We start from the raw sequence: 12,981 nt of genomic DNA, 5'->3' as shown, positions 1-12,981 counted from the left end.
CATTGAACGTTACATCTCCATTATGTCATTGAACGTTACATCTCCATTATATCATTGAACGTTACATCTCCAGTATGTCATTGAACGTTGCATCTCTATTATGTCATTGAACGTTACATCTCCAGTATGTCATTGAACGTTACATCTCCATTATGTCATTGAACGGTACATCTCCATTATGTCATTGAATGTTACATCTCCATTATGTCATTGAACGTTACATCTCCAGTATGTCATTGAACGTTGCATCTCTATTATGTCATTGAACGTTACATCTCCAGTATGTCATTGAACGTTACACCTCCATTATGTCATTGAACGTTACATCTCCATTATGTCATTGAACGGTACATCTCCATCATTTTATTGAACGTTACATCTCCAGTATGTCATTGAACCTTACATTTCCACTATGTCATTGAACGTTACATCTCCAGTATGTCATTGAACGTTGCATCTCTATTATGTCATTGAACGTTACATCTCCAGTATGTCATTGAACGTTGCATCTCCTTTATGTCATTGATCGTTACATCTCTGGTATGTCATTGAACGTTACATCTCCATTATGTCATTGAACGTTACATCTCCATTATATCATTGAACGTTACATCTCCAGTATGTCATTGAACGTTGCATCTCTATTATGTCATTGAACGTTACATCTCCAGTATGTCATTGAACGTTACATCTCCATTATGTCATTGAACGGTACATCTCCATTATGTCATTGAATGTTACATCTCCATTATGTCATTGAACGTTACATCTCCAGTATGTCATTGAACGTTGCCTCTCTATTATGTCATTGAACGTTACATCTCCAGTATGTCATTGAACGTTGCATCTCCTTTATGTCATTGATCGTTACATCTCTGGTATGTCATTGAACGTTACATCTCCATTATGTCATTGAACGTTACATCTCCATTATATCATTGAACGTTACATCTCCAGTATGTCATTGAACGTTGCATCTCTATTATGTCATTGAACGTTACATCTCCAGTATGTCATTGAACGTTACATCTCCATTATGTCATTGAACGGTACATCTCCATTATGTCATTGAATGTTACATCTCCATTATGTCATTGAACGTTACATCTCCAGTATGTCATTGAACGTTGCATCTCTATTATGTCATTGAACGTTACATCTCCAGTATGTCATTGAACGTTACACCTCCATTATGTCATTGAACGTTACATCTCCATTATGTCATTGAACGGTACATCTCCATCATTTTATTGAACGTTACATCTCCAGTATGTCATTGAACCTTACATTTCCACTATGTCATTGAACGTTACATCTCCAGTATGTCATTGAACGTTGCATCTCTATTATGTCATTGAACGTTACATCTCCAGTATGTCATTGAACGTTGCATCTCCTTTATGTCATTGATCGTTACATCTCTGGTATGTCATTGAACGTTACATCTCCATTATGTCATTGAACGTTACATCTCCATTATATCATTGAACGTTACATCTCCAGTATGTCATTGAACGTTGCATCTCTATTATGTCATTGAACGTTACATCTCCAGTATGTCATTGAACGGTACATCTCCATTATGTCATTGAATGTTACATCTCCATTATGTCATTGAACGTTACATCTCCAGTACGTCATTGAACGTTGCCTCTCTATTATGTCATTGAACGTTACATCTCCAGTATGTCATTGAACGTTACACCTCCATTATGTCATTGAACGGTACATCTCCATCATTTTATTGAACGTTACATCTCCAGTATGTCATTGAACCTTACATTTCCACTCTGTCATTGAACGTTACATCTCCAGTATGTCATTGAACGTTACATCTACATTATGTCATTGAACATTTAAAATAGTATTTTTTCAGAAGTTCTGTGTCTTCTGTCGTGTTCGTAGGCCATGTGGAGAATGAGAGTTATGTTTTCTTACGCACACACACACACACACACACACACACACACACACACACACACACACACACACACACACACACACACACACACACACACACACACACACACACACACACACACACACACACACACACACACGCACACAGAGAGAGAGAGTAGAGGTGTTGACAGGCAGCAGCTCAGAGGAGGAGACGAGGTTCAAGATGTGTTTACATCATTTTGAACCTTAAAAAAACAAACCACCAAAAACATGATCAATAAAGGAACATGGAGATGACACAGGATTTCAAAATAAAGGCGTAAAAGTGTTGAGGTAAGTTCATCATGGTGTGTTTCTTCCTCCTCATTCATCTTCTCTGGTCTCGCGGGAGCGACTCCCAACTTTCTCTCTGCTCCCTCCTGCAGCGCGTGCAGGAAGGAGGTGTAACATATCTCTGAAGGAGGTGTAACATATCTCTGAAGGAGGTGTAACATATCCTGAGCTGCTTCCTTGCAAACTGACAAGTCTTCCCCTGACTGCCGGCTCTTAACACGCCAGGAAGTTGGCGTCCAGGACGCTGCCGCCACAGGTCAAGAGGCAGCGAGGATCATGTTGACAGACGCCAAGCTTTCTACCTCCTCCTGTTCCTCCTGATGCTAACTTCCTTTAGCACTTAGCATCCTGTTCCATTTTTGTCCTCAAAATTCTCAACACAATACCCAATAATGACAATGTTTTCATTGTTTAGTGGAAATTCCTGATATATATTAAAAAAAGAACCGACAAATGACACGTACAAAAGTATTTACAGCTTTTGGCAGTAAGTTCAGCCTCAAGGCAGCAGAACTTTTTTTCTCTCCCACTTTCCCAGATTCTCCGAGGTCCACAGACCATCCCTTGGACTTCATTCTTGGTTTGTGCTCTGCCATGCCGGGTCAAGCGTGTGCCTTTCCTCGTCATGTCTACCAACTGAACACACCACAGGTGGACTCCAATGAAGCTGCAGGAACATCTCAAGGAGGACCAGGTGAGACCTGATGCACCTGAGCTTTCTTAGTTTTTTATTTTTAATAAATTGGCAGTAATTTCTAAAAAAAAAAAAACCTTTTCCACATTGTCAGTATGGGGTATTGTGTGTGGAATTTTGAGGACAAAAACAAATGATTCCACTTTGGAATAAGGCTGTGACATAAAAAGTGACGCAAACGTGAAACAACCAATAAGATAACTGTGTGTGTGTGTGTGTGTGTGTGTGTGTGTGTGTGTGTGTGTGTGTGTGTGTGTGTGTGTCGCACCTGAGCTCACTTTGGATCTGCATGGCAAAAGGCTGTCAATATTTATTTAACTTTTTCTTAGTTTTTTATTTTTAATACATTGGTCTATCTGTGTTGGCCCTGCGATGAGGTGGCGACTTGTCCAGGGTGTAACCCGCCTTCCGCCCGAAGGCAGCTGAGATAGGCTCCAGCACCCCCGTCCCCGACCCCGAAAGGGACAAGCGGTAGAAAATGGATGGATTGGCAATAATTTCTAAAAAATACCTTTTTCACATTGTCAGTATGGGGTATTGTGTGTGGAATTTTGCGGACAAAAACAAATTATTCCACTTTGGAATAAGGCTGTGACATAAAAAGTGACACAAAAGTGAAACAACCCATAAGATTGCTGTGTGTGTGTGTGTGTGTGTGTGTGTGTGTGTGTGTGTGTGTGTGTGTGTGTGTGTGTGTGTGTGTGTGTGTGTGTGTGTGTGTGTGTGTGTGTGTGTGTGTGTGTGTGTGTGTGTGTGTGTGTGTCTCGCACCTGAGCTCACTTCGGAGCTTCATGGCAAAAGGCTGTCAATACTTATTTGACTTTTTCTTAGTTTTTTATTTTTAATACATTGGTCTATCTGTGTTGGCCCGGCGATGAGGTGGCGACTTGTCCAGGGTGTAACCCGCCTTCCGCCCGAAGGCAGCTGAGATAGGCTCCAGCCAGCACCCCCCCCCCCCCCAACCCCCCCCCCCCCCCGCGACCCCCCGAAAGGGACAAGCGGTAGAAAATGGATGGATGGATTGGCAGTAATTTCTAAAAAAATACCTTTTTCACAAAACAAATTATTCCACTTTGGAATAAGGCTGTGACATAAAAAGTGAAGCAAAAGTGAAACAACCCATAAGATTGCTCTGTGTGTGTGTGTGTGTGTGTGTGTGTGTGTGTGTGTGTGTGTGTGTGCGTGTGCGTGCGTGTGTGTGTGTGCGTGTGTGTGTTTGTGTGTCGCACCTGAGTTCACTTTGGAGCTTCATGGCAATAGCTGTCAATACTTATTTTACTATTTCTTAGTTTTTTATTGTTAATACATTGGCAATCATTTGTAAAAAAAAAATAAAAAATTTTTGTCATTATGGGATATTGTGTGTAGAATTTTGAGGACAACAATGAATTATTCCACTTTAGAATAAGGCTGTGACATAAAAAGTGAAGCAAAAGTGAAACAACCCATAAGATTGCTGTGTGTGCGTGTGTGTGTGTGTGTTGTGTGTGTGTGTGTGTGTGTGCGTGTGCGTGTGTGCGTGTGCGTGTGTGCGTGCGTGCCTGAGGCTGACAGCAGACATCATCCTGTGTTTACATGACAACACTTTCTACTGCTGGGTCAAAGGTCACCAGGTGTAGCCTAAAGAGGATGTCATCCAGGTGTGGTCACGTGACCCCCCACCCTCCACCCCGACATCTCCCTCACGTGCGCACGCGCTTCAACCCCGGACGAGGACGCGACGTCGCCTGCGCCTCATTATCCGCCCCCCTCTTCGCGTGCGCGCGCGCAGGCTCCGCTCGCGCACGCACGCCCGCCCGCCGCCTCGCTTTAGCATACCGCTTGTGACGTCACGGCCGAAGGTGGTGTATAAGAGGCGTCACTTTGCCTCAACTTCACTCGCAGGACTCAGCTCGGAGGTGAGCGCGCGCACGCGCACTTTACGACGTGCGCGGGCAAGCCCGTGCACGTCGGCAGTAAAAGTGTTTGGAATATTTTGACAGGCGCATCCTTCCTGCGCAGGATGTCTTCTAACGCGCGTCTTCTCCCGTGTGTGTGTGTGTGTGTGTGTGTGCGTGTGCGTGTGCGTGTGCGTGTGCCCGCAGGCGTGCTCCAGCCTCCATCCGAGAAGAGGAAAGAAAAAAGAAGTTTCCGCGGCGCTCGCGTGGCGTGGATGCTGCTCATGTTCCGTCTGCCGGACTTCGGGCCGCCGTCGGTCCTGACCAGCGCGCTCGCGTCGGCGCTGTGCGCGCTCCTGCTGCTCGCCCTGACGCGCGCGCTGTGGAGCCTCCGCTGGAGGCTGACCAGGGACCCCAGCAGCAGCCGCCCCCTGCCGGAGGGCTCCATGGGGTGGCCGCTGGTCGGGGAGAGCCTCCACTGGCTGCTGCAGGTGAGCGCGCATGCGCACACCACTTTATTGGCGCGCGTAATCAATCTTTGTTTTGGGTTTTTTTAACTCTTGGAATGTTCTTGCTAACATGTCTCCCCTATACTTTGTGCTTTTAAGTTAGTAACCTTTTATAGGTTATAGATTCATTACAATTACAGATGTCCGATAATATCAGCCTGCCGATATTATCAGCCGATAAATGCTTTAAAATGTAATATCGGAAATGATCGGTATCATTTTTTTTATTATCGATATTGTTTTTGTTTTTTTAAAAATATATTTTTATTTTTTTATTAAATCAACATAAAAAACACAAGATACACTTACAATTAGTGCACCAACCCAAAAAAACTCCCTCCACTCATTCACACAAAAGGGTTGTTTCTTTCTCTTATTAATATTCTGGTAGGTTCCTACATTATATATCAATATATATCAATACAGTCTGCAAGGGATACAGTCCGTAAGCACACATGATTGTGCGTGCTGCTGCTCCACTAATAGTACTAACCTTTAACAGTTCATTTGACTCATTTTCATTAATTACTAGTTTCTATGTAACTGTTTTTATATTGTTTTACTTTCTTTTTTATTCAAAAGAATGTTTTTAATTTATTTATATTATTTTATTTTATTATTTAAAAAAAAAAGGACCTTATCTTCACCATACCTCCAAATTAGGCATAATAATGTGTTAATTCCACGACTGTATATATCGGTATCGGTTGATATCGGTATCAGTTGATATCGGTATCGGTAATTAAAGAGTTGGACAATATCGGAATATCGGATATCGACAAAAAGCCATTATCGGACATCCCTAATAAGAATATAATAGAATACATCTTTATTGTCATTGTACAACAAAATTGTAAGCAAAGTCATTTAGTGCAAATTGATAATAACACATACAAAACATAAGAACATGGTAACTCAGATAAATAGATAAAAATACATAAAAATAAGCACACAGCTCACATTCTTTTTTATGCCTTGTGTTCAGTGACACTATTGCTCTCGGGTAAAAAGTGTTCTTAAATCTGTTTTTTCCTTAAATAACGTTTTATTAATGTGTAATTAACATGTTATTAATAATAACATGTTATTAACATAACTAAACCCCATATGTCCAAACTTCGTTTGTGCGGGACATTTTTTTGTTTGACCGATTACGTTTTTTTTTTAATTTATGGTTTGTGCTGCAAAAATGTTCGTTTGTGCTTTTTTCGTTGAAGTTATTAACATTTTATAGTTTTATGTTATTAACATGTTATTAACATGTTATGAACGTGTTATTATTCATAACTAGTCTCCAACTATGTCACGTGACCCGTTAGTTTGTGCAACGTTTGTTCTGCAAATTGTTTTGTCTGTTATAGTTTTGAAGTTGTTAACGATTTGTGTTATTAACATGTTATTAACATGTTATTAACATAACTAAACCCCATATGTCCAAATCTCACCAAAATTGTCCCCTTCGTTTGTGCTGCACATTTTTTAGTTTGACCTATTATAGTTTTTATTTATAGTTTGTGCTGCAAAAATGTTAATTTGTGCTTATATGTTTTTAAGTTAATAACATAAAACTATAAAACGTCATTAACGAGTTATTATTCATAACTAGTCTCCAACTATGTCCACATCTCACCAAACGTGACCCGTTAGTTTGTGCAACAATTGTTCTGCAAGTTGTTTTGTCTGTTATAGTTTAAGTTAACGTTTTGTGTTATTAACGCGTAGTTAACGTGTTATTAACATGTTATTAACATAACTAAACCCCGTATGTCCAAATCTCACCAAACTTCGTTTGTGCGGCACATTTTTTTGTTTGACCTACCATAGTTTTTTTATTTATAGTTTGTGCTGCAAAAATGTTCGTTTTGACGGTTTTTAAGTTATCGTTTTATAGTTTTATAATGTGTAATTAACGTGTTATTAAATCATTACTAGTACCCTTCATTTGTGCTGCACATTTTTTTGTTTTTTTAAACTATTATAATTTATATTTATGTTTACATTGTGCTGCAAAAATTTGTGTTTTTAAGTTAACGGTTTATAGTTGTATGTTATTATTGTGTAATTAATGTGTTATTAGTCATAACTAGGCTACCCAACTATGTTAAGTTATTAACGTTTTATAGTTTGTGCTGCACATTTTTTTTTGGACCTATTATAGTTTTTATTTATAGTTTGTGTTGCAAAATTGTTAATTTGTGCTTTTATATTTTTAGGTTAATAACATAAAACTATTAAACGTTATTAACGAGTTATTATTCATAACTAGACTCCCCAACTATGTCCAAATCTCACCAAACGTGACCCGTTAGTTTGTGCAACAATTGTTCTGCAAGTTGTTTTGTCTGTTATAGTTTAAGTTATTAACGATTTGTGTTACTAACGCGTAGTTAACGTGTTATTAACGTGTTATTAACATAACTAAACCCCATATGTCCAAATCTCACCAAACTTTGTTTGTGCGGCACATTTTTTTTGTTTGACCTATTATAGTTTTTTTAATTTATGGTCTGTGCTGCAAAAATGTTCGTTTGTGCTTTTTTCATTTAAGTTAACGTTTTATAGTTTTATGTTATTAACATGTTATTAACATGTTATGAACGTGTTATTAACGTGTTATATTCATAACTAGTCTCCAACTATGTCCTCATCTCACCAAACGCGACCCGTTAGCTTGTGCAACGTTTGTTCTACAAATTGTTTTGTCTTTTATAGTTTTTAAGTTACCGTTTTGTGTTATTAACGCGTAGTTAACGTGTTATTAACATGTTATTAACATAACTAAACCCCATATGTCCAAATCTCCCCAAATTTGCCCCCTTCATTTGTGCTGCACATTTTTTTTTGTTTGACCTATTATATTTATATTTATGTTTAGTTTGTGCTGCAAAAATGTTCATTTTAAAGTTAACAGTTTATAGTTGTAGGTTATTATCGTGTAATTAACGTTTTATTATTCATAACTAGTCCCCAACTATGTCCAAATCTCACCAAACGTGACCCGTTAGTTTGTGCAACGTTTGTTCTACATATTGTTTTGTCAGTTATAGTTTTTAAGTTATTAACATTTTATAGATTTATTTTATTAGTCTGTAATTAACATGTTATTAACATAACTAAACCCCATATGTCCAAATCCCCCCAAACTTGTCTCTTCGTTTGTGCCGCACATTTTTTTGTTTGACCTATTATAGTTTTTATTTATAGTTTGTGCTGCAAAATTTTACTTTTTAAGTTAACGTTTTATAGGTTTATGTTATTAACGTGTAATTAACGTGTTATTATTCATAACTACTCCCCAACTATGTTTGTCTGTTATAGTTTTTAAGGGGAGGGCTGGTTGTGAAGAATGACACATTAACAACATACAAAACATGAAACATTAGTAACTTCAAAAACATAAAACGTTAATAATTTAAAAAACATAAAACGTTAATAACTTACACATAAAACGTTAATAACTTAAAAACCATAAAACGTTAATAAAAAAAACATAAAATGTTAAAAACTTAAAAACCAAACTGTTGATAACTTAAAAACTGTAAAATGTTAATAACTTAAAAACCGTAAAATGTTAACTTTAAAAACAAAATGTTAACTTAAAAACCTAATAATGTTAAAAACTTAATAAGCATAACAATTTAATAACTTAAAAACTGTGAAATGTTAATAACTTAAAAAAAATAAAATGTTAACTTAAAAAACAAATTGTTAACTTAAAAACCGTATAATGTTAAAAACTTAAAAAATGTAAAATGTTAACTTAAAAAACGTAAAATGTTAACTTAAAAATGCAAGATGTTAATAACTTAAAAACAAAAGGTTAACAACTTCAAAATCGTAAAATGTTGATAACTTAAAAAACGTAAAACAACTAAAAAAACAAACCTGTTAATAACTTAAAAATCGTAAAATGTTGATAACTTAAAAAAACGTAAAACCACTAAAAAAACAAACCTGTTAATAATTTAAAAAACATAAAATGTTAATAACTTCAAAAACAAACTGTTAATAACTTAAAAAATGTAAAATGTTACTAACCTAAAAACCATAAAATGTTAATTTAAAAACCATAAAATCTTAACTTAAAAAACATAACATTTTGATAACTTAAAAACCATAAAACGTTAATTTAAAAACCAAACTGTTGATGACTTAAAAACCATAAAATGTTAAATTAAAAACCTTGAAATGTTAAAAACTTAAAAAACATCAAATGTTAACTTAAAAAATGTAAGATGTTAATAACTTAAAAAACATCGAATGTTAACTTCAAAAATGTAAGATGTTAATAACTTAAAAAACATCAAACGTTAATAACTTAAAACCTTAAAGTGTTGATACCTTAAAAAACATAAAATGTTAATAACTTAAAAGACAAACTTTTAACAACTTAAAAAACATAAAATGTTAATAACTTAAAAAACAAACTGTTAATAATTTTAAAAATGTAAGATGTTAATAACTTAAAAACATAAAACGTTAACTTAAAAATCGTAAAATATTAATAACTTAAAAACCGTAAAATATTAATAACTTTAAAACAAAACGTTAATAACCTAAAAAGGACACGTTTTGGGTTTGATGATGTTTGTGTGATGATGTCACCTGCATCTCATCCAATCATTTAATAACACAAGTACTACATGCATGTATACTGTATGTAGTTCATGAATGTATACTGTATGTACTACATGCATGTATACTGTACTCATGTACTACATGCATGTATACTGTATGTACTACATGCATGTATACTGTACTCATGTACTACATGCATGTATACTGTATGTAGTTCATGAATGTATACTGTATGTACTACATGCATGTATACTGTACTCATGTACTACATGCATGTATACTGTACTCATGTACTACATGCATGTATACTGTATGTACTACATGCATGTATACTGTACTCATGTACTACATGCATGTATACTGTACTCATGTACTACATGCATGAATACTGTATGTACTACATGCATGTATACTGTACTCATGTACTACATGCATGTATACTGTACTCATGTACTACATGCATGAATACTGTACTCATGTACTACATGCATGTATACTGTACTCATGTACTACATGCATACTGTATGTACTACATGCATGAATACTGTATGTACTACATGCATGTATACTGTACTCACGTACTACATGCATGTATACTGTACTCATGTACTACATGCATGAATACTGTATGTACTACATGCATGTATACTGTACTCATGTACTTCATGCATGTATACTGTACTCATGTACTACATGCATGTATACTGTATGTACTACATGCATACTGTATGTACTACATGCATGAATACTGTATGTACTACATGCATGTATACTGTACTCACGTACTACATGCATGTATACTGTACTCATGTACTACATGCATGAATACTGTATGTACTGCATGCATGTATACTGTACTCATGTACTACATGCATGTATACTGTATGTACTACATGCATGAATACTGTATGTACTACACGCATGTATACTGTACTCATGTACTTCATGCATGTATACTGTACTCATGTACTACATGCATGTATACTGTATGTACTACATGCATACTGTATGTACTACATGCATGAATACATGCTGCTAACAGCTAACTGTGGTTGTTAGCTGATAAATACTACAATATTCTCACCTGCTAACATCTAACTTTAGTTGTTAGCTGCTAAATGCTACATTATTCTTTCCTGTTAACATCTAACTTTAGTTGTTAGCTGATAAATACTACACTATGCTCACCTGCTAACAGCTAACTAAGGTTGTTAGCTGATAAATACTACAATATGCTCACTTGCTAACATCTAACTTTAGTTGTTAGCTGATAAATACTACACTATGCTCACCTGCTAACAGCTAACTGTGGTTGTTAGCTGATAAATACTACACTATGCTCACCTGCTAACAGCTAACTGTGGTTGTTAGCTGATAAATACTACAATATGCTCACTTGCTAACATCTAACTTTAGTTGTTAGCTGATAAATACTACACTATGCTCACCTGCTAACAGCTAACTTTAGTTGTTAGCTGATAAATACTACACTATGCTCACCTGCTAACAGCTAACTGTGGTTGTTAGCTGATAAATACTACAATATGCTCCCTCGCTAACAGCTAACTAAGGTTGTTAGCTGATAAATACTACAATATGCTCACCTGCTAACAGCTAACTGGGGTTGTTAGCTGATAAATACTACAATATGCTCCCTCGCTAACAGCTAACTGTGGTTGTTAGCTGATAAATACTACAATATGCTCACTTGCTAACAGCTAACTGTGGTTGTTAGCTGATAAATACTACACTATGCTCCCTCGCTAACAGCTAACTAAGGTTGTTAGCTGATAAATACTACACTATGCTCACCTGCTAACAGCTAACTTTAGTTGTTAGCTGATAAATACTACAATATGCTCCCTCGCTAACAGCTGACTAAGGTTGTTAGCTGATAAATACTACACTATGCTCACCTGCTAACAGCTAACTATGGTTGTTAGCTGATAAATACTACACTATGCTCACCTGCTAACAGCTAACTGTGGTTGTTAGCTGATAAATACTACAATATGCTCCCTCGCTAACAGCTGACTAAGGTTGTTAGCTGATAAATACTACACTATGCTCACCTGCTAACAGCTAACTATGGTTGTTAGCTGATAAATACTACACTATGCTCACCTGCTAACAGCTAACTATGGTTGTTAGCTGATAAATACTACACTATGCTCACCTGCTAACATCTAACTTTAGTTGTTAGCTGATAAATGTTACTCAATGTTCACCTGCCAACAGCTAACTGTGGTTGCTAGCTGCTAAATGCTACACTATGCTCACCTGCAAACAACTAACCGTGCTTGTTAGCTGCTAAATGCTACACTATCTCTACCTGCTACTTGCTAATGACCCGTCTACGTTATGGAGCCGACGTGATGTCCTCCTTCCTCCTCAGGGCTCCGACTTCCACGTCTCTCGCAGGCGTCGCCACGGCAACGTGTTTAAAACCCACCTCCTGGGCAAGCCCGTCATCCGGGTGACGGGCGCCGAGAACATCCGGAAGATCCTGCTGGGGGAGCACAGTCTGGTGTGCACGCAGTGGCCCCAGAGCACGCGCATCATCCTGGGCCCCAACACGCTGGTCAACTCTGTCGGCGAAGCCCACAAGAGGAAGAGGAAGGTAAGACCCCGCCTCTCCTCTGGCCCATTGGCTTTAATGACGTCTCATGACTCCGCCCCCTCTTCAAGGTCTTGGCCAAGGTGTTTAGCAGGCCGGCTCTGGAGTCCTACCTGCCCCGCCTGCAGGAAGTGGTGCGCTGCGAAGTGGCCAAGTGGTGCTCGTGGCCCGACACCATGGACGTGTACGCCGCCGCCAAGTCGCTGACGTTCCGCGTGGCCGTGCGCGTGCTGCTGGGCCTGCACCTGGAGGAGGACCGTGTGGTCTACCTGAGCCGCATCTTCGAGCAGCTGATGGACAACCTCTTCTCGCTTCCCGTTGACGCTCCGCTCTGCGGGCTCCGTAAGGTCAGCGAGTCAAACTCCGTCCGTCCCTTTCCTGTGCGGGTCAGAACACTTCCTGTTCCTTTCAGGGCATCAAAGCCAGGGAGATCCTGCACTCCAACATGGAGAAGATCATCGAGGAGAAGAT

General features: G+C 37.9%; 1 protein-coding gene across 2 annotated transcripts in view; it reads left to right on the top strand.

Annotated features, from left to right (window-relative positions):
* The first annotated feature begins 4,981 nt into the window (after positions 1-4,981).
* Positions 4,982-12,981, top strand: part of LOC133656954 (cytochrome P450 26C1) — a 10,121-nt gene continuing 2,121 nt past the window's right edge. For both annotated transcript variants that reach the window (XM_062057843.1, XM_062057842.1), the window contains exons 1-4: positions 4,982-5,297; positions 12,289-12,513; positions 12,582-12,857; positions 12,923-12,981. The exon at positions 12,923-12,981 is cut by the window's right edge and continues 100 nt beyond it. In XM_062057843.1, coding sequence (XP_061913827.1) covers positions 5,082-5,297; positions 12,289-12,513; positions 12,582-12,857; positions 12,923-12,981 — 776 coding nt within the window. In that variant the 5' untranslated portion in view covers positions 4,982-5,081. The remainder of the gene's footprint in view (positions 5,298-12,288; positions 12,514-12,581; positions 12,858-12,922) is intronic.

Source organism: Entelurus aequoreus, linkage group LG09 (assembly GCF_033978785.1).
Source record: "Entelurus aequoreus isolate RoL-2023_Sb linkage group LG09, RoL_Eaeq_v1.1, whole genome shotgun sequence".
Taxonomy (NCBI): domain Eukaryota; kingdom Metazoa; phylum Chordata; class Actinopteri; order Syngnathiformes; family Syngnathidae; genus Entelurus; species Entelurus aequoreus.
Note: the sequence above shows the minus strand (reverse complement) of the source record. Positions and strands in the feature narration are given on the sequence as shown.